Source organism: Prunus persica, chromosome G4, assembly GCF_000346465.2.
Source record: "Prunus persica cultivar Lovell chromosome G4, Prunus_persica_NCBIv2, whole genome shotgun sequence".
Lineage (NCBI taxonomy): Eukaryota > Viridiplantae > Streptophyta > Magnoliopsida > Rosales > Rosaceae > Prunus > Prunus persica.
The window spans coordinates 1,476,364-1,498,734 of NC_034012.1; the positions used below are offsets into that span (position 1 = coordinate 1,476,364).

General features: G+C 38.5%; 3 protein-coding genes across 3 annotated transcripts; 2 read left to right on the forward strand and 1 right to left on the reverse strand.

Moving 5' to 3' along the window:
• On the reverse strand, positions 634-4,065 carry LOC18780945 (G-type lectin S-receptor-like serine/threonine-protein kinase At1g11410). The gene is made up of 7 exons (XM_020563192.1): positions 2,717-4,065; positions 2,419-2,556; positions 2,076-2,278; positions 1,706-1,916; positions 1,384-1,621; positions 1,127-1,274; positions 634-1,024 (listed from the first exon to the last, which is right to left on the reverse strand). Exons 1-7 carry the CDS (start codon positions 4,005-4,007, stop codon positions 728-730), a joined length of 2,526 nt encoding a protein of 841 aa, XP_020418781.1. The 5' UTR covers positions 4,008-4,065; the 3' UTR covers positions 634-727.
• Positions 6,011-14,075, forward strand: LOC18780400. The gene is made up of 14 exons (XM_020561602.1): positions 6,011-7,457; positions 7,591-7,728; positions 7,907-8,049; positions 8,161-8,371; positions 8,493-8,730; positions 8,852-9,002; positions 9,091-9,396; positions 10,762-12,052; positions 12,186-12,323; positions 12,501-12,643; positions 12,755-12,965; positions 13,087-13,324; positions 13,418-13,568; positions 13,659-14,075. The coding sequence occupies exons 1-14, from the start codon at positions 6,221-6,223 to the stop codon at positions 13,959-13,961; spliced, it is 4,899 nt and encodes a 1,632-aa protein (XP_020417191.1). The 5' UTR covers positions 6,011-6,220; the 3' UTR covers positions 13,962-14,075.
• Positions 14,670-22,260, forward strand: LOC18781203. Its single transcript, XM_020563194.1, is given in 14 exon segments — positions 14,670-16,103; positions 16,235-16,372; positions 16,617-16,759; positions 16,871-17,081; positions 17,225-17,462; positions 17,577-17,727; positions 17,825-18,047; positions 18,693-20,057; positions 20,192-20,323; positions 20,545-20,687; positions 20,799-21,009; positions 21,132-21,369; positions 21,463-21,613; positions 21,705-22,260. Coding segments are annotated over 14 exon segments (4,884 nt in total). The 5' UTR covers positions 14,670-14,866; the 3' UTR covers positions 22,008-22,260.

Genomic DNA, 22,371 nt, shown 5'->3' on the forward strand with positions numbered 1-22,371 from the left:
CTTCCTCAAAAAAAAATATGTGAGCCCCAGGGAAGAAGTGCAATCTATTAACACCTATGACCTGGTTAGAATCAGCCTGGCTCGAAGATCTTTCAACACCTCATCCATTTGTCCAATCTTTCCGGGGATTGACTGGTAGGAAGTCCACTATGGCAGCTTTACGCTCTTTCTTTAATGTTTGTGTTATATGAGTTGGGACATTTGTCTACTTTTCTAGCTCAATATTGTACACCTGAAGCTATATTGACGCTGATGTCCGCTGCTGCTTTAGCTTATGTTTTTAAATGTATATAGATTTGACTGCAATGACAGTTGTTATATTTTTTATACTAGGGCAGGGGAAAAACAGGGGAACTGGGATGCTACAAAATATCACAGCCAAGACTTTTATATACAACTCTGCTTTGCACATGTCTTCATGGAATCATGCATGACTCAACCAAACGACCTAACTTTGAAACATTTAGGTGATTTTAAATCTATATTCATAGAAATTACTGATTTATATACATATATATTAATCTGCCATTTCTGGAGAACTTTTCATGGTCAGCATGGTTGGTTTTAATAAATCTTTGGTGATGCATGGTCAATTTGGAGTATAGTGTTTTCTGGAAATACAGGAAGATCTGTTTGGAAATACAATGAGCCTCCCTCATATCTTTCATGTACAAAGAATTCTCGATTTGAATACAAAAGTTTAAAAGTAACAGAAAAGTCTACAAATTTAACGAGCTTCAATAACTGTGACTGTTACATCATTTACAGAAGAAGCTCCTCTAGATGTTGAAGAATCCCGGCCACTATTTTTGAAACTAAATGCTGCCTTTTTAGGAGGTGGAAGACTAGTTTCATTCCCCAGCATAAATACAACATCTAACATGGTTGGCCTATCTGTTGCATATTCTTGCACACACAAGAGCCCAATTTGAATGCATCTCATAACTTCATGAGTAGAATATGACCTACTCAACGACGGATCAACTGTGTCCAAGGCTTTTCCTTCAACCCACAAGTCCCACATCTGAAAACATTTTGAGCATAATCTTTAGGTTAACTATTCAAAAAGTAAATTCATCATCTGAAAAAAAAAGAAAAAAAAAAAAGAAGATATCTGTTTACTTACTTGTCCAACCAAATTCAGAGAGGAATTTTCAAAATGGAAATTGTTCTTCCTGCCACTAATGATCTCTAGTGCTAAGACTCCAAAGCTAAAGACATCAGATTTTGTGGAATATAGCCCATCCATAGCATACTCAGGTGACATGTAACCACTGCAATGACACAATATCAGTACCTAAAAAGATATGGATACTATCCGAGTTTCATTTTGTAAATCAGTTGTGCATGTTTCGGATTGAGGGCAGAGAGTGAGAGTTTTACTATGTGCCAACAACTCTGTTTGTGTTTGCTTCGATCTGGTCATCCCCGAACATTCTTGCCATGCCGAAATCTGATATTTTTGGGTTCATTGAGGCATCCAGTAAAACATTGCTTGCTTTCAAATCCCTATGGATAATTTTTAGTCTTGAATCTTGATGAAGATATAGGACGCCCCGAGCAATCCCGATGATAATTTGAAACCGCTTTCTCCAATCCAACAATGACCTTCTGCTTTTGTCTAAACCAGTACATAAAAGCTTGTATGAGATACAAGTTTAGGATTGCATAATTTCAGAGTTGGCAGGTTGTAGAGATGACATACCAAAAATGCACAAGTCCAAGCTGCGGTTTGGCATGTACTCGTAGATTAGCATCCTCTCTTCTTTATCTATGCAGCAACCCAAAAGCCTCACAAGATTTCTATGCTGGAGTTTTGCTATAAGCATTACTTCATTCTTGAATTCTTCGACGCCTTGTCCTGAATTTCTTGATAATCTTTTGACAGCTATTTCCTGTCCATCAGCTAGACATCCCTAAAATAGTAAAACAGATTCAAAAATTATAATCACAACTTCAGATCAATGTAATGTTTGCATTAATGTGCAGCAGAGTAAACTGATAACACATGCATATTTCGCATTTTTTACGAGTCATAAGGTACTGAGATACTCAAAATGTTCTAAAGAAAGTACCTTAAACACCATGCCAAAGCCACCATGTCCAAGCAAGTTAGCAGAAGAGAAGTTGTCCGTGGCCGCAACTATCGTGCTTAGATCAAAGAAAGGTAAATCCGTTTTTCCTCTGTGTTCATCAACCTCATTTTTCTTCAGTAGATCTTCATGGCTTCTCGAACCAGCAATGGCATCATTCAGCAATTCGGGTTGTCCTCCTCTCCCTGTTTCAATTCCATTACTATTTCAAATTTTAACTATCCAAAATTTGCTTTTTGTTACTTTATTAGCAACCAAACAGAATTCTACATATCTAAGATCCTTATGACTTTACAAGATGAATAAATGGGAAGTTTTTGCATACCTTTCCTGCTCCTTCTCCTAAACCAACATAACGCAGCGACAATAAGCAATGATGTAACAGCAATAGACACTCCTAATATAATAGCCAGTCTCCTATCTTTGGCAGAGAACCCTCCTCCTGACTTCTTTGTATACTGAGCTGAAAAAAAAAGATCAAAAAGAAAAAGCTTTTCATTAATGCCATGAGTGATATATTAGATTTAACTATAACCAGAAAGTAAAATTCCAACTTCCATGAAAATTCTGAGAGCAAAATGAAAAGCTTGCCCCCCTAACACTTAAGTTGAAAACTCAAGTACCTAACACAAGCGCATCAGCACGAATGTACAAATCTTGCCCCCCTTCTGTGAACTGCTTAGTATCCATTAAATCTCCAAACCATGCCATGCATCCACTCCCTCCATTCCTCACATCTGCACTGGCATAAGCCAAGCAAGAGCAGTTTCTCAAGCACTCTTCCCCACATGCTTCGAAACTCAAACTCCTGTTCAATTTTATTGTGGAAGTATCTGGAACCTTAACATTTTCCATCTTCACAAACCCTTCACCATTCCTACACATGGATGGTGACCCCTGAGGCCTCTTGCACCCACCCGTCCCATCTCTCAAATCCCAATCGTGTGGCGAGTTGGGTTCATAGCCAGGGTAGCATGTGCAGTTGAACCCACTGTTAGTGTAAGGATTGCAAGCACCAAATTGACCACACTTGCCATAGCTGTCACAAGCATCCAATGGTGCTGACCAAAGGGTAACCCACTGGTGCTGCTGCCCCTGCCATGATAGCTGGTTGAGTGATCCTGTCCCATCTATGGTTATCACTGAGTAAATTGAAGGGTCAAGAACAGACCATTCAACAGCAATTTCATCTTGGTTGTTCACAAAATTGATCTTAAACACATTGTTGCTGCCCTCAGCCGGTATGCCACCCCATTGAATCCCATTCCATTGACCTGACCTCCACCACTTAGCTAGATTCTTGTACAAGATCAACTGTGGTGAGCCATTTGTGTCCATTCGTAATGAACAATTCCCAGTTCCGGGATCATTGTTCGAGTTCCAAGATGTGAGGAACCGGTTGATACCGCTTTTTTTGTCCAACCCAAGTTTCATACTTGAGAGAAGAGCATGTGTAGGATGATCAGAGCTTTGCCATAAAACATTCTGGTTGTCTTGTTGAACCAAAACAAAATTTCCTGAATCCAGGAGCTGTGCTACAATATTGTTGTTACCCGATGATGAGACAGAAACATTTGTTGACCACAGAGGAAGGCCTTGACTGCTATTACCATGAGCTAGTATGAGATTTCCATCAGTGTTGATTGAGAGAACTCCAGAGGTATCATTGAGAGGGTTGTCTCTGTTAGCTACCCACAAAACCTTGTCCTCTGAGAACTTGTACCAAATTCCAACATAGCGGTTGCTAGATGTGCCAGGTCTGAAGAAACCAAGCACAAAGGTCTCATTCTTAGACACCAAGAAATCACCATCTCTGATAGATTGATCAAAACTGATGGTGTCCAAAGAAGAGCAGAGCTGCAGAAGAAGGAGCTGAAGCACTAATGCATTTAGAAGACCTTTTACAAATTGCATTATTGCAGAACAATTGCAGAACAAGGTTGACAAAGCACTGATTGCTAGCTAATGTAATGTTCAGCAAGTTATCTTGTTTATTATTATTATTTTGTTTCAATTTTCGTACTTTATTTAAGAAGAGAAATTCTGCTCACAAATTTACTATTCAAAGGACATAGATGTCACATTAAGAAAAGTAAAGAAAAGTAAAATGACTGCATTTTTAGAAATGATAGACATTACGAAATTTTGGATTTGGTCACAACCGTAGGAGCACGAGGATTGACCATTTCAAGAAAGCCAAAATTTTGAGGAAATTGACACACCAACGGTAGCCATGGCCCCATCACTCACACATGAGGGCTAATATTTTTACAGCCTTAAATCCACTTTGGAATTTTCCAAAAAAGCAATTAAATGTTCCAACCACTCGCTTAGACCATTGCTAAAATATATATAATATTTATATAATATATATTATCTTAGGCATGGTGGGCGTGCGTCTTGTAAAATAGGATGAGGCCAACAAAGTCCAGATGCAAAGTCAGAGGGTGTGTTCTCCCTTTCACACTTCCTTCCAGGTTCCAAAAATGAACTATGTGGAGCAGATGACTATATCATTCAAATTAAATTAGATTTTATCATCAGTTTACAAGAAGATGGCAGCAGCCAGGGCTCATTTGCTGTGTGGTTTTGGTTATAATTTGCTTAAATGGTGGCTGATTCAAAGAATAGTCAACTCCCAGAGTAGGTGCCTGGAGACAAGCAAACTCGTCTTCATGTGCTGTGTCGTGTCGTGTCGTCTGTGGGTAGCTGTTAACTAAAAGAAAGATTTCAGTTTCTGGGAAAGTCAAGGTTTAGAGTGAGTTGATGTGCATTTTGATGTATACTAGTATGAACCTTTCTAGTAACAAACCTCTCCTCGCACACTTCCGTGTCTGTGGAGAAGTTTTTATTTATTTATTTATATTTTTTTAATTTAAATTTATTTTAAAATTAAAAAAGATAATGAATAGTTGTGTTTCATAAAAATAAAATTTATTATCTAATTTTTCTTTAATTTTAATTTTTTTTAAATATGAAAAAGTGTGAATTTATTATATTATCCTTATTTAATTAATAATTTCAATTCTTAATGTTTGCATTGACCAATGATATTTTCTAGTATTTTAAATATTTTACTATTTTACTATTCTCTGTATTTTGCTTTATATATAGATAAAATAGGCGGCATTAATATACTTCATGTGTGCTCTGTATGTATGGTTGTGACTTGTGACTTGTCACATGACCCACATCTATAATAGGAACCTTTTTGCGTTTTATTTTTATTAATTGGAAACGGAGCATTTGAATTTGGAACATCTTCTAATATTTAAAAGTGAAGTATAGCTAGACTAAGAACCAAATAGGAGCTTTACAATAAAAATCCATGTATCACTTCTCATACAATAAAAATCCATGTATCTAGATGCTAATTATTTTTTTATAAAAATAATCTTATAGTTCTAAAGACTAATGCAATATTGTATAAAAACATTAGGAAATCTTATTGAAAAAATAGTCAATTTTTTGGTGAAGCCGTGGCCTGAGGCCCCAGCAACCTTTAAGCACACACAAATCTGGGGCGAGTAACACCCGCACCAACACCAACATGAACATGGTCCTCAAACAGGGCTCCGCCAATTTGGGTTTGGGTAAGGTCATATTGGGCAACACATTCCTAAATTTGGCCCATGTCTACTTTGCTGAAACATTCCAAGTGTTTTGGGTTTCAATTTTTTTAATTTTTTTTAATTTTATGCAAGCAAGAACAACTTCATTATAATAAGTCAGAAGTCCCTAAATTATAATAAACTAATAAAAGAAATTTGACAAAAAACCAATAAACTAATAATAGAAAACAGAGGGTACCTACCAGTAGCCGCCTCACTAAAATCTTGGCATATAAAAACCCGAAAGAATTGAGTATTTTCGCTGTAATGATCACCTCATGACTATCAATAAATAGATAGTCAATAATCATTTTATATGGATGGTTGGAAATTCGGTAACTGACCAATATCAATAGTCAACTACCAATGATCGGCTATAGAAATGTGTTCCTGTAACCTCTTGTACAACTGACCATTCAAACAAGTAGCAGCCATTTCAATACAAAAAAGAAACATCAATGAAACACCACCAGATTCATTATACATGCAAAATCCCAAATTCCCGGAAAAACAAAAATGTTTCTCAAAGCTTTGCTTGTGTTCTTCCTCCTCCTCTTTCCCTTTTGCTCATCCATTGACACCATAGCACTGAACCAACTTGTGAAAGATGGTGACTTTATAGTGTCCAAAGAAAACAACTTTGAATTAGGCTTCTTCAGCCCCGGCAATTCGAGCTTTCGCTATGTTGGGATTTGGTATGCTAATAAGTCTGAAAAGGCAGTGGTTTGGGTTGCAAACAGAAACAACCCCATCAATGATACCTCTGGTGTTCTCACAATCAACAGGTACGGAAAATTGGTTCTTTATGCTCACAATATTGACAACGTTTCTATTTGGTCAACAAATGTGTCGGTCGAAACCACAAGCACTCGTGTAGCTCAGCTTTTAGATACAGGCAATTTACTGCTTTTCCCGGATAGTATTAGTAAAAGTGAAAGCTTTATATGGCAGAGTTTTGATTACCCTACAGATACTCTACTTTCCGGAATGAAAGTTGGGTTGAATTGGAAAACTGGGATGGAATGGATCATAACATCTTGGAAGTCCCAAAATGACCCTGGAATGGGGAACTATAGCTTGAGGCTCAATTCCAATCAGACTGCTACGCCTGAATATTTTTTGTACAAGGGTTTGACCAAATATTGGAGAATGGATCCAGGGCCAAGGCCCATTTTTGTGACGGATAATGAAGAAATGTACTATTCCTTTTCGTCTGATAACACCTCAGTAGTTAGATCGGTGGTGACGGATTATGGGGTTAATCAACAACTGCTATGGAGTGAGGCTACTAATAAATGGGAGGAGCTCTGGGCTGCACCAAAATACCGGTGTGACCCATATGGCCACTGTGGTGCCAACAGCAAATGTAGCCCTGACAATATTAATAGGTTTGAGTGTGACTGCCTACCAGGGTATGAACCAAAATCTCAAAATGCTTGGAATGGGAGAGATGGGTCAGATGGGTGTGTGAGTAAGCGAGTGGGGGTGTCAAAGTGTGGGAATGGGGAAGGGTTTGTGAAGGTGGCACGGGTGAAAGAGCCAGACACATCGGAAGCAACACAATTGTTAGCAAGTATCAGTGCCAATGAGTGTGAGCAGGTGTGCTTACGCAATTGTTCCTGCACGGCATATATACACATAGAATGGGACGATCGCAATGATTGCTTGGTATGGTACGGTGAGTTGCTGGACATTTTAGTCCGCTCAGAGCTAGGACAAGATCTATATGTTCGGGTGGACAAAATGGAATTAGGTACTACTTGGCTTGCCGAGGAAAATTTCAGTTATAAATTTTCAGAATCTGTGAAACTTACTAGACTGGTTTTGGTGTCCATATGAGTTCTCTTTTTCAAGGTTCTAATCCTTTGTCCCACTCTCATGTGTAGCTGATAATACCAGGAAATCGAAAGGTTTTCTCAAAAGGAGGGGTTTGCTGGCTATTGCAATAGTGGCTGTGCTTCTCGCATTCGTACTAATCATTGTGTTTGTGTACTGGTGGCTGAAGAGAAAGACGACGATAAAAGGTATGAGAAGTACTTATCTGTGTTGAATTGTTTAACTGTTTCATCTAAATAAAACAGCAATGTGCTCATGGAAGTATGGAACTGGTTGTTAAAAGTTCCATTTTCTAGTCATTTTGTCAATGCAAATGGAACACTGAGGAGAAAAGGAACACTAAATTTCTTTTTTGTGATGGCAAAGACTTTGTGGAGGCGGATGAACTTGAGGAAACTAGGAGACACCCAGAGCTGCAATTTTTCCATCTGAACGCAATAATAGTAGCCACAGACAACTTCTCTCCTGTCAATAAACTTGGCCAAGGTGGTTTTGGCACTGTTTATAAAGTAAGGTCCCATTTCAAAGTCCTAACATTTCATAATCGAATGATTTCTTCAGAGCAGTAGAAAATACTCTTCTTCTCAAAGCTTTACAATGGTGTTGAACCATAACTTCAGGGTCTGTTAGCAAATGATCAGAAGATTGCTGTAAAAAGATTGTCCAAAACTTCAGGACAAGGAATTGAAGAATTCAAAAATGAAGTTGCTCTGATAGCTAGACTTCAACACAGAAATCTTGTGAAACTTTTGGGCTGTTGTATAAAGGGAGAAGAAAGGATGTTAGTTCTGGAACACTTGCCAAACAAAAGCTTGGACTCCATTCTTTTTGGTATGTCTAGAGGAAAGATTCATTTGTACATGCCATATCTAAAATGATGAAGAATATTCTTGAAGCTTCCTACTAAACTTTATAACATTTATTTACTCGAAAGCCAAATATCTTGATGCAGATCACGCTAAAAGATCCTTGTTGGATTGGAAAAAGCGGTTTGAAATTATCAATGGGGTTGCTCGTGGGATTCTGTATCTTCACCAGGACTCAAGACTTAGGATAATCCATAGGGATCTAAAAACCAGTAATGTTCTTCTAGATGCTGAGATGAACCCAAAAGTTTCAGATTTTGGCATGGCAAGAATATTCCATGGGGACAAACTGCAGGATAAGACCAATAGAGTTGTTGGAACATAGTAAGAATCATATTTGCACTCACAAATTCTTGGAATAAATCACCATATACTGAACTTTCATATTCATTTTACTGTTCTTTGGCTGTAATGCTGTTTGATTTTGTTCATATGCATAATGCAGTGGCTATATGTCACCAGAGTATGCAGTGTTCGGGAGATATTCAACGAAATCAGATGTCTTTAGTTTTGGGATCATATTGTTAGAGATTGTAAGCGGCAAGAAAAACAGCTGTTCTTATCAGCAGGATGAATCGCTAAACTTGATAGGACATGTAAGTAACACAAGTTTTGCTAACAATCTACTCTTTGCACTTAATTCTTATTCATCCCTTTTCAAAACGTTACTGTCAACAACTACAGGTTTGGCAGCTGTGGAGAGAAGATAGAGCCTTAGAAATTGTGGATTCATCTGTAGCGTCATATGTGCCTGATGAAGTCATGAGATGCATTCAAGTTGGTCTCTTGTGTGTGCAAGAAGATCCAAAGGACCGACCAAGCATGTCAACTGTTGTCTTCATGTTGAGTGGTGAAGCATCTCCTCCATCTCCTAAGCAGCCTGCATTTGTCTTCAGAAAAAGTTCCGGCAATGATGCTGCTGATCCATCAATTCCAAAAGGATCAGATTCGTCTATTAACGACTTGACAATAACTAAACTTGAATCTCGATAATGATACATGCTCTTGCTGTCATAATTATCAAAGTGCTATTCTATTTGGCTTCCTTCTTATCAATTTACCGCTTTGCTAGACTCTTGGAATGGTCTTTTGGCAAAACAAAAACTCTTGGAATGGCACTACTTGTATATATTGGTCATAATTTAAACAAGACAATTTTTCTCGTTTATGTGACATACTTGTATTAGCAAACAATGTAAACTATTTAGTACGTTTTTGGTGAACCGGAGGCCCAAGTTCCAAGAACTTTAGGCATGGGAAGGGGCCTAAGTTGAGGTTGTGTGTTGAGGGGTTTAAGAGCATCTACAATCATGCTTCATATGTGCTCTGTATGTATGGTTTTGGCTTGTGACTTGTTACATGACTCACATCTATAATAAGAACTTTTTTTCGTTTTATTTTTATTAATTGGAAACAGAGCATCTTCTAACATTTGAAAGTGAAATACAACTAAAGTAAGAACTAGTTGGTTAGTTATACAATAAAAATCCATGTATCACTTATTATACAATAAAAATAATCTTATATAGTTTACGGTTCACTCACTCTTGCACTCCTTTTAAAAAACTTTTTTGAACCATTGGATTAATATCCAACGGTGGGTGACCACAATCTCTTGGATTCCTGTGGTCCAAGAGATCGGGACTACTAAAGACTAATGCAATATTATATATAAAAACATTAGGAAATGTAATTCAAAAAATAGTCAATTTTTCGGTGAAGTGGATGCTTGAGGCCCAAGCAACCTTTAGGCACACACGAATCTGGGCCGAGTAACACCAACACAAACATGAACAAGGTCCTCAAACAGGGCTCGGCTAATTTGGGTTTGGGGAAGGTCAAGTATCGGGCAACACATTCATAAATTTGGCCCATGTCTACTTTGCGGAAACATTCCTAGTGTTTTGGGTTTCAATTTTTATTTTTTTATTTTTTTTATTTTTTTTAATTTTATGCAAGCAAGAACAACTTAATTATAAGCACCACAACCACAAGTCCCTAAATTATAATCAACTAATAAAAGAAGTTTGAAAAAAAACAATCAACTAATAATAAAAAACAGAGGGTACAGCCGCCTCACTAAAATCTTGCCATAAAAAAAACCCGAAAGAGAGTATCTATCAGTGAAATACTGACCAACTGGCAATAGTCAACGTCAAAGATTTTGAGTTGAGCCAAGAATGGCGCCTATATAGAATCAGTCATAGATACTATGCGTAATTATGTTATTGTCCTGTTCTACCGCTGACCAAACCGAAAGTCCCATGCTGCTGCTGGGTCGTTCTGCACGTGATAGGACTTCAAACAAGTAGCAGCCATTTTCATCAAACATTGTCAATGATTCGAAAGTAGCAGAAACACCAACCGATTCATTGTACATGGAAACTCCAAAAATTCCCAGAAAACAAAATGCTTTTCAAAGCTTTGCTTGTGTTCTTCCTCCTCCTCTTCCCATTTTGCACATCCATTGACACCATTGCACTGAACCAGCGTGTGAAAGATGGTGACTTTATAGTGTCCAAAGAAAACAACTTTGAATTAGGCTTCTTCAGCCCCGGCAATTCGAGCTCTCGCTATGTTGGAATTTGGTATGCTAATAAGTCTGAAAAGGCAGTGGTTTGGGTTGCAAACAGAAACAACCCCATCAATGATACCTCTGGCGTCCTCACCATCAACAGGTATGGAAATTTGGTTATTTATGCGCACGATATTGACAGCTTTTCTATTTGGTCCGCAAATGTGTCTCTTCAAACCACAAGCACTTCTGTAGCTCAGCTTTTAGATACAGGAAATTTAGTGCTTTTCCCGGATAGTATTAGTAAAAGTGAAAGCATTATATGGCAGAGTTTTGATTATCCTACAGATACTCTACTTCCCGGAATGAAAGTTGGGTTGAATTGGAAAACTGGGTTGGAATGGGTCTTAACATCTTGGAAGTCCCAAAATGACCCTGGAACTGGTAACTATAGCTTAAGGCTCTATTCAAACCAGACTACTACGCCCCAAATTTTTCTGTACAAGGGTTTGACCAAATATTGGAGAAGTGATCCAGGGCCATGGCCCAGTTTTGTGAGTAATAATGAAGAAATGTGTTATTTACTTTTAACTGATAACACCTCTGTAATTAGATCCTTGTTGACGGATCATGGGATACTACAACAACTGAGATGGAATGATGCGGTTAATCAATGGGAGGAACTCTTTGCTGCCCCAAAATATCGGTGTGACCGATATGGACATTGTGGTGCCAACAGCAAATGTAGCCCTGACAATATTAATATCTTTGAATGTGAGTGCCTACCGAGGTATGAACCAAAATCTTTGAATGATTGGAACCGGAGAGATGGGTCAGAGGGGTGTGTGAGTAAGCGAATTGGGGTGCCAAAATGTGGGAGTGGGGATGGGTTTGTGAAGGTGGCACGGGTGAAAGATCCAGACACATCGAAAGCAACACAATTGTTGACAAGTACTAGTGCCAATGAGTGTGAGCGGGTGTGCTTAAGCAATTGTTCCTGCACGGCATATATGAGCATAGAACGGGAAGGTCGCATTGATTGCTTGGCATGGTACGGTGAGTTGTGGGACATTTTATTACACACGGAGCTAGGGCGAGATCTATATGTTCGTGTGGACAAAATGGAATTAGGTACTACTTGGCTTGCCAAGGAAAATTTCATTTATAAATTTTCAGAATCTGTGAAACTTACTAGACTGGTTTTGGTGTCCATATGAGTTCTCTTTTTCATGGTTCTAATCCTTTGTCCCACTCTTATGTGTAGCTGATAATACCAGAAAATCGAAAGGTTTTCTCAAAAGGAGGGGTTTGCTGGCTATTGCAATAGTGGCTGTGCTTCTCGCATTCGTACTAATCATTGTGTTTGTGTATTGGTGGCTGAAGAGAAAGAGGACGATAAAAGGTATGAGAAGTACTCATCTGTGTTGAATTGTTTAACTGTTTCATCTAAATAAAACAGCAATGTGCTCATGGAAGTATGGAATTGGTTGTTAAAAGTTCCATTTTCTAGTCATTTTGTCAATGCAAATGGAACACTGAGGAGAAAAGGAACACTAATTTTCTTTTTGTGATTGCAAAGACTTTGTGGAGGCGGATGAACTTGAGGAAACTAGGAGACACCCAGAGCTGCAATTTTTCCATCTGAGCGCAATAATAGTAGCCACAGACCACTTCTCTCCTGTCAATAAACTTGGCCAAGGTGGTTTTGGCACTGTTTATAAGGTAAGTTCTAATATCAAAGTCCAAACATTTCATAATTGAATGATTTCTTCTGAGAAGTAGAAAATACTCTTCTTCTGAAAGATTTATAATAGTGCTGAACCATAACTTCAGGGTCTGTTAGCAAATGATCAGAAGATTGCTGTAAAAAGATTGTCCAAAACTTCAGGACAAGGAATTGAAGAATTCAAAAATGAAGTTGCTCTGATAGCTAGACTTCAACACAGAAATCTTGTGAAACTTTTAGGCTGTTGTATAAAGGGAGAAGAAAGGATGTTAGTCCTGGAATACTTGCCGAACAAAAGCTTGGACTCCTTTCTTTTTGGTATGTCTAGAGGAAATATTCATTTGTACATGCCATTTCTAAAATTTTGAAGAAATTTTTTTAAGCTTCTTACTAAAGTATATAACATTTATTTACTCAAAAGCCAAATATCTCGATGTAGATCACACAAGACGTTCCTTGTTGGATTGGAAAAAGCGCTCTGAAATTATCAATGGGGTTGCTCGTGGGATTCTGTATCTTCACCAGGATTCAAGACTTAGGATTATTCATAGGGATCTAAAAACCAGCAATGTTCTTCTAGATGCTGAGATGAACCCAAAAATATCAGATTTTGGCATGGCAAGAATATTCCATGGGGACCAACTGCAGGATAAAACCGACAGAGTTGTTGGAACATAGTAAGAACTATACTTGCAATCACACATTCATGGATTAAATCACCATAATCTCACCTTTCATATTCATCTTATTATTCTTTGGTTGTAATACAGTGGATATATGTCACCTGAGTATGCAGTGTTTGGAAGATATTCAACCAAATCAGATGTCTTTAGTTTTGGGATCATATTATTGGAGATTGTGAGTGGCAAAAAAAACAATGGCTCTTATCAAGAGGAACATTCCATGAACTTGATAGGACATGTGAGCAACTCAAACTTTGCCAACAATTTCCCCTTCCTACTTACTACTCATATTCATCCCTTCTGAAAATGTTACTGTCAACAACTACAGGTTTGGCAGCTGTGGAGAGAAGATAGAGCCTTAGAAATTGTGGATTCATCACTAGAGTCATATCATTCTGACGAAGTCATGAGATGCATTCAAGTCGGGCTCTTGTGCGTGCAAGAAGACGCAGAGGACCGACCAACCATGTCAGCCGTTGTATTAATGTTGAGTGGTGAAGCATCTCTACCATCTCCTCAGCAGCCTGCATTTGTCTTCAGAAAAAGTTCCTGCGGTGGTGGTTATCTATCAAGTCCACAAGGATTATATTCTGTTAACGACTTGACAATGACTAAACTTGTAGCTCGATAAGGATTCAGGCTGTTGCTTCCACAATTATCAAAATGTTATTTCTTTTATTGACCTTCATGTGACATTTCGGCACTGCATAATGTGCCCATCACCTTAATACAAATTTATAATCTATCCATTCGTGTGAACTTTTTGAAAGAGAGTGATGAATTTGGAGATGCAACCTTTAGATAAGCCACAAATTCAAATGCATAAATTGGCTTTCACAATCTTCAAAATGTGACATTACACAGCAGATTGTTGCTCTGGGAACGAATTTATACCATCCTCTTCAACCTTGTTGTTACAAAAGGCTTTATTTGTGAGCTTCTTGTTTTTTTATTTATATCTTGACAATTTTACATTGCCAAATGTGATGCCATCTGCGGTGTTGAGGGGTTTAATCTAGTTATCTAATAATAGCTATGTAATTAATCGGATGATCATTAAGGACCCCCTCAAAATAACCGGTCATTATAAACCCTCGTTACAGTCCCTTACTTTAGGCGCACACACTTTTGGGCTGAACACCAACATGGTCTTCATACAAAAATCTACCTATTTGGGCTTGGGGAAGGTCAAGTATGGGCCAACCCATTCCCAAAGTCGGCCCATAGTTAACAAGGCTATCACCCTCTGCTACACTATCAATTCAGTATTTAAGACAAGTTTTAATACATGCATATATTGACGGGCGAAGAGTTTTGGATTCCATATTAATCATAATCATAATCATAATCATCATGCCATGGTTATCTACAAAAAGAAAATCAATAATGACTGCCTGCCGCCGATTTCCTCGTTCAACATTCAACACTTTGAGTAGAGCCCATGCTGCTGATATAAAACATTGTCAATAATTCAAAAGTAGAAGAAACACCAACCGTCATTGTACATGCAAACTCCAAACATTCCCAGAAAACAAAATGCTTTTCAAAGCTTTGCTTGTGTTCTTCCTCCTCCTCTTCCCATTTTGCACATCCATTGACACCATAGCACTGAACCAGCGTGTGAAAGATGGTGACTTTATAGTGTCCAAAGAAAACAACTTTGAATTAGGCTTCTTCAGCCCCGGCAATTCGAGCTCTCGCTATGTTGGAATTTGGTATGCTAATAAGTCTGAAAAGGCAGTGGTTTGGGTTGCAAACAGAAACAACCCCATCAATGATACCTCTGGCGTCCTCACCATCAACAGGTATGGAAATTTGGTTATTTATGCGCACGATATTGACAGCTTTTCTATTTGGTCCGCAAATGTGTCTTTTCAAACCACAAGCACTTCTGTAGCTCAGCTTTTAGATACAGGAAATTTAGTGCTTTTTCCGGATAGTATTAGTAAAAGTGAAAGCTTTATATGGCAGAGTTTTGATTACCCTACAGATACTCTACTTCCCGGAATGAAAGTTGGGTTGAATTGGAAAATTGGGTTTGAATGGGTCTTAACATCTTGGAAGTCCCAAAATGACCCTGGAACTGGGAACTATAGCTTGAGGCTTTTTTCAAACCAGACTGCTACGCCCCAATATTTTCTGTATAAGGGTGTGAGCAAATATTGGAGAATTGATCCAGGGCCGTGGCCCGATTTTGTGAGTAGTAATGAAGAAATGTATTTTTTGTTTGTGACTGATAACACCTCTGTAATTAGATGGGTGTTGACGGATTATGGGTTAAATCAACAACTGAGATGGAGTGATGCTGTTAATCAATGGGAGGAACTATGGGCTGCACCAAAATACCGGTGTGACCAATATGGACAGTGTGGTGCCAACAGCAAATGTAGCCCTGACAACGTTAATATGTTTGAGTGTGAGTGTCTACCAGGGTACGAACCAAAATCTTTGAATGATTGGAACAGGAGAGATGGGTCAGAGGGGTGTGTGAGTAAGCGAATTGGGCTGCCAAAATGTGGGAATGGGGAAGGGTTTGTGAAGGTGGCACGGGTGAAAGAGCCAGACACAACAAAAGCAGCACAATTGTTGACAAGTATTAGTGCCAATCAGTGTCAGCAGGTGTGCTTAAGCAATTGTTCCTGCACCGCGTATATGAGCATAGAATGGGAAGGCAGCATTGATTGCTTGGTATGGTACGGTGAGTTGCTGGACATTTTAGTCCGCACAGAGCTAGGACAAGATCTGTATGTTCGTGTGGACAAAATGGAATTAGGTACTACTTGTCTTGCCAAGGAAAAATTCAATTATAAATATTCAGAATCTATGAACTTACTGGACTGGTTTTGGCGTCCATATGAGTTCTCTTTTTCATGGTTCTAATCTTTGTCCCACTCTTATGTGTAGCTGAGAATGCCAGAAAATCGGAAGGTTTTCTCAAAAGGAGGGGTTTGCTGGCTATTCTAATAGTGGCTGTTCTTCTGGCATTGGTACTAATCATTGTGTTTGCCTGCTGGTGGCTTAATAAAAAGAGGAAGATAAAAGGTATGAGAAGTACTCCTCTGTTTTGAATTGTTTAACTGTTTCATCTAAATGAAAAAGCAATATGCTCATGGAAATACGGAACTGGTCATAACACGTGTGTGCAGTCTGTAATTCACATCTAAACACTCCTCTTCAATAGGATCCTTATGCGCTGTGTTAAAGTTCCATTTTCCAGTCATTTTGTCAATGCAAATAGAACACTGAGGAGAAAATGAATGCTAATTTTCTTTTTGTGATAGCAAAGACTTTGTGGAGGCCGATGAACTTGAGGAAAGTAGGAGACACCCAGAGCTGCAATTTTTCCATCTGAGTACAATAATAGAAGCTACAGACAACTTCTCTCCTGTCAATAAACTTGGCCAAGGTGGTTTTGGCACTGTTTATAAGGTAAGGTCCAATTTCAAAGTCCTAACATTTCATAATTGAATGATTTCTTCTGAGCAGTAGAAAATACTCTTCTTCTGTAAGCTTAATAGTAGTACTGAACCATAACTTCAGGGTCACCTACAAAATGATCAGAAGATTGCTGTAAAAAGACTCTGCAAAACTTCAGGACAAGGAATTGAAGAATTCAAAAATGAAGTTGCGCTGATAGCCAAACTTCAACACAGGAATCTTGTGAAACTTTTAGGATGCTGTATACAGGGAGAGGAAAGGATGTTAGTCCTTGAATACTTGCCAAACAAAAGCTTGGACTTCTTTGTTTTCGGTATGTCTAGAGGAAAGATAGTCGCTTCCCGAATGCCTCTTGACTTTGTTCATTCGATTTCTAATATTATGAAGAATATGTTTGATGCTTCTTACCAAACTATATAACATTTATTTACACAAAAGATAAATGTCTTGATGTAGATCACTCAAGAAGGTCCTTGTTGGATTGGAAAAAGCGGTTTGAAATTATCAATGGGGTTGCCCGTGGGGTTCTGTATCTTCACCAGGATTCAAGGCTTCGGATTATCCACAGGGATCTAAAAACCAGCAATGTTCTTCTAGATGCTGAGATGAACCCAAAAATTTCAGATTTCGGAATGGCAAGAATATTCCATGGGGACCAACTGCAGGATAAAACCAACAGAGTTGTTGGAACATAGTAAGAATCCTACTTGCACTCACACATTCATGGATTGAAGCACCATAACCTCACCTTTCATATTCATTTTACTATTCTTTGGCTGTAATGCAGTTTTATTTTGTTCAATTGCAGTGGATATATGTCACCAGAGTATGCAGTGTTTGGAAGATATTCAACCAAATCAGATGTCTTTAGTTTTGGGATTGTATTATTGGAGATTGTGAGTGGCAAGAAAAATAATGGCTCTTATCAAGAGGACCATTCCATGAATTTGATAGGATATGTGAGCAACACAAACTTTGCCTACAATTTCCGCTTACTACTTGCCACTGACTACTTATATTCATCACTTTTCAAAATGTTACTGTCAACAACTACAGGTTTGGCAGCTGTGGAGAGAAGACAGGGCCTTAGAAATTGTGGATTCATTACTGGAGTCATATCATTCTGATGAAGTCATGAGATGCATTCAAGTCGGGCTCTTGTGCGTGCAAGAAGACTCAAAGGACCGACCAACCATGTCAGCCGTTGTGTTTATGTTGAGTGGTGAAGCATCTCTACCATCTCCTCAGCAGCCTGCATTTGTCTTCAGAAAAAGTTCCTGTCTGCATTTATATTCGGTTAATGACTTGACAATAACCAAAGTTGAAGCTCGATAATGATTCATGCTCTTGCTTTTATTTTCACAATATCAAAATGCTAAATTTGTTTTATTGATCTTCAATGGCACTGGCATTGCATAATGTGAACTTTTAGAAAGTGTGATGAATTTGAAAATGCAACCTTTACATAAGCCACAAATTGCAACCTTTACGATTTTCAAAATGTCACACGAAATAATGCCATTTGCAATCTTCAGTCTTGTTTTGTCTTCATACATTTACAATTGTACATTACTCATAACTTCTGATAGTAAAAAAATCCTCAAAATTACTTATAACTTCTCAATCTCAAATTACTCGTAACTTCTCAACCCATTTATCTAGATGCTAGTTAAATTATAACAGTTCTACCATGACTAAAGCAACCCAATCCTCCTGAAGTCGGCCCATAGTTAACAAGGATATCAATCCAGTATTTAATCTCAATGGTTGACTCATTGGGTCAGTCAACATCCAAGACTTTTGAGTTCAGCTCAGAATGGCGCCTATAGATGGCCATGTGTGACCGTTGTTATCGTGTTGTACTACCAATGACCAAACGAAACGTGCCATGCTGCTGGATATTCAAACGTTCCAACTAACCCAGAAATTTCAACACAAAAAAGATCAAACATTGTCAATGATTCAAATGCGGACAGTGACAGACCATCAACTAACCAAGAAAAAATAAGTGAAACACCACCCCGTTCATCGCACGTGCAAATTCGCAAATGCCCAGAAAAAAAAATGTTTTTAAATACTTTGCTTGTCTTCTTCTCCCTCTTCCCATTTTGCACATCCATTGACACCATAGCAGTGAACCAGCAGGTGAAAGATGGTGACTTTATAGTGTCCAAAGAAAACAACTTTGAATTAGGCTTCTTCAGCCCCGGCAACTCGAGCTCTCGCTATGTTGGGATTTGGTATGCTAATAAGTCTGAAAAGGCAGTGGTTTGGGTTGCAAACAGAAACAACCCCATCAATGATACCTCCGGTGTTCTCACAATCAACAGGTACGGAAAATTGGTTCTTTATGCTCACAATACTGAGAATCTTTCTATTTGGTCCACAAATGTGTCGGTCCAAACCACAAGCAGTGTAGCTCAGCTTTTAGATACAGGAAATTTAGTGCTTTTCCAGGATAGTAAAAGTGAAAGCTTTATATGGCAAAGTTTTGATTATCCTACAGATACTCTACTTTCCGGAATGAAAGTTGGGTTGAATTGGAAAATTGGGTTGGAATGGGTCTTAACATCTTGGAAGTCCCAAAATGACCCTGGAACTGGTAACTATAGCTTGAGGCTTTATTCAAACCAGACTGCTACGCCCCAATATTTTCTGTACAAGGGTTTGACCAAATATTGGAGATGTGATCCAGGGCCATGGCCCGTTTTTGTGAGTAATAATGAAGAAATGTATTATTTCTTTTTAACTGATAACACCTCTGTAATTAGATCCGTGTTGACGGATTATGGGGTAAATGAACAACTGAGATGGAATGATGCTGTTAATCAGTGGGAGGTACTCTTTGCTGCACCAAAATACCGGTGTGACCGATATGGACAGTGTGGTGCCAACAGCAAATGTAGCCCTGACAATATTAATATGTTTGAATGTGAGTGCCTACCGGGGTATGAACCAAAATCTTCGAATCATTGGAACCGGAGAGATGGGTCAGATGGGTGCGTGAGCAAGCGAATTGGGGTGTCAAACTGTGGGGATGGGGATGGGTTTGTGAAGGTGGCACGGGTGAAAGATCCAGACACATCGAAAGCAGCACAATTGTTGCCAAATACTAGTGCCAATGAGTGTGAGCAGGTGTGCTTAAGCAATTGTTTCTGCACGGCATATATGAGCATAGAATGGGAAGGCCGCATTAATTGCTTGGCATGGTATGGTCAGTTGTGGGACATTTTAATACACACGGAGCTAGGGCGAGATCTATATGTTCGTGTGGACAAAATGGAATTAGGTACTACTTCGCTTGCCAAGGAAAATTCAATTGTAAATTTCAGAATCTGTGTGGAACTTACTGGACTGGTTTTGGTATCCACATGAGTTCTCTTTTCATGGTTTTCTAATCCTTTGTCTCACTCTTTTGTGTAGCTGAGAATACCAGAAAATTGAAAGGTTTCCTCAAAAGTAGGGGCTTGCTGGCTATTCCAATGGCGGCGGTTGCATTGGTACTAATCATTGGGTTTGCCTGCTGGTGGCTTAAGAAAAAGAGGAAGATGAAAGGTATGTGAAGTACTCATCTGCTTTGAATTGTTTAACTGTTTCGTCTAAATAAAAAGCAGTGTGCTCATAAAAGTATGGAATTGGTCATAACACTTTTGAAGTCTGACTGAACCACTCCACTTCAATAGGATCCATATGCTGTGTGAAATTTCCATTTTTTAGTGTGCAAACAGAACACTAAGGAGAAAATGAATGCTAATATGCTTTTTGTGATAGCAAAGATTTTGTGGAGGCGGATGAACTTGAAGAAACTAGGAGACACCCAGAGCTGCAATTTTTCCATCTGAGCGCAATAATAGTAGCCACAGGCAACTTCTCTCCTGTCAATAAACTTGGCCAAGGTGGTTTTGGCACTGTTTATAAGGTAAGTTCTAATATCAAAGTCCAAACATTTCATAATTGAATGATTTCTTCTGAGAAGTAGAAAATACTCTTCTTCTGAAAGATTTATAATAGTGCTGAACCATAACTTCAGGGTCTGTTAGCAAATGATCAGAAGATTGCTGTAAAAAGATTGTCCAAAACTTCAGGACAAGGAATTGAAGAATTCAAAAATGAAGTTGCGCTGATAGCCAGACTTCAACACAGGAATCTTGTGAAACTTTTAGGCTGTTGTATAAAGGGAGAAGAAAGGATGTTAGTCCTGGAATACTTGCCGAACAAAAGCTTGGACTCCTTTCTTTTTGGTATGTCTAGAGGAAACATTCATTTGTACATGCCATTTCTAAAATTTTGAAGAATATTTTTTAAACCTTGTTACTAAAGTTTATAACATTTATTTACTCAAAAGCCAAATATCTCAATGTAGATCACACAAGAAGTTCCTTGTTGGACTGGAAAAAGCGCTTTGAAATTATCAACGGGGTTGCTCGTGGGATTCTGTATCTTCACCAGGATTCAAGACTTAGAATTATTCATAGGGATCTAAAAACCAGCAATGTTCTTCTAGATGCTGAGATGAACCCAAAAATATCAGATTTTGGCATGGCAAGAATATTCCATGGGGACCAACTGCAGGATAAAACCAACAGAGTTGTTGGAACATAGTAAGAACTATACTTACAATCACACATTCATGGATTAATTCACCATAATCTCACCTTCCATATTCATCTTATTATTCTTTGGTTGTAATGCAGTGGATATATGTCACCTGAGTATGCAGTGTTTGGAAGATATTCAACTAAATCAGATGTCTTTAGTTTTGGGATCATATTATTGGAGATTGTGAGTGGCAAGAAAAACAATGGCTCTTATCAAGAGGACCATTCCATGAACTTGATAGGACATGTGAACAACACAAACTTTGCCAACAATTTCCCCTTCCTGGTTACTACTCATATTCATCCCTTTCTGAAAATGTTACTGTCAACAACTACAGGTTTGGCAGCTGTGGAGAGAAGATAGAGCCTTAGAAATTGTGGATTCATCACTAGAGTCATATCATTCTGATGAAGTCTTGAGATGCATTCAAGTCGGGCTCTTGTGCGTGCAAGAAGATTCAGAGGACCGACCAACCATGTCAGCCGTTTTATTTATGTTGAGTGGTGAAGCATCTCTACCATCTCCTCAGCAGCCTGCATTTGTCTTCAGAAAAAGTTCCGGCGGTGGTGGTTATCTATCAAGTCCACAAGGATTATATTCTGTTAATGACTTGACAATAACTAAACTTGACGCTCGATAAGGATTCAGGCTTTTGCTTCCACAAATTTTGTTTTATTGACCTTCATATGACATATGGGCACTGCATAATGTGCCCATTACCTTAATACAAATTTCTAATCTATCCATTCGTGTGAACTTTATGAAAGAGAGTGATGAATTTGGAGATGCAACCTTTAGATAAGCCACAAACTGAAATGCATAAATTGGCTGTTACAATCTTCGAAATATGACATTACACAGCAGATTGTTGCTCTGGGCACAAATTTACACCATCCTCTTCAGTCTTGTGTCCACAAAAGACTTTATTTGTGAGCTTCATGTTTTTTCTTTATATCTTGACAATTGTACATTGCAAAATGTGATGCCACCGTTGGAAATTGAAC

What these genes read in the sequence shown, in the direction of transcription:
- LOC18780945 (XM_020563192.1), bottom strand. Translation starts at nt 4,007, where the DNA reads ATGCAATTTGTAAAAGGTCTTCTAAATGCATTAGTGCTTCAGCTCCTT. An exon ending in TGCTGATGCGCTTGTGTTAG is followed by an intron (nt 2,557 to 2,716) that starts GTACTTGAGTTT and finishes TTTTTTTTTCAG; the next exon opens with CTCAGTATACAAAGAAGTCA. An exon ending in CTTGGACTTGTGCATTTTTG is followed by an intron (nt 1,622 to 1,705) that starts GTATGTCATCTC and finishes GTACTGGTTTAG; the next exon opens with ACAAAAGCAGAAGGTCATTG.
- LOC18780400 (XM_020561602.1), top strand. Translation starts at nt 6,221, where the DNA reads ATGTTTCTCAAAGCTTTGCTTGTGTTCTTCCTCCTCCTCTTTCCCTTT. An exon ending in AATAGAGTTGTTGGAACATA is followed by an intron (nt 8,731 to 8,851) that starts GTAAGAATCATA and finishes TGCATAATGCAG; the next exon opens with TGGCTATATGTCACCAGAGT. An exon ending in CCATGAACTTGATAGGACAT is followed by an intron (nt 13,569 to 13,658) that starts GTGAGCAACTCA and finishes CAACAACTACAG; the next exon opens with GTTTGGCAGCTGTGGAGAGA.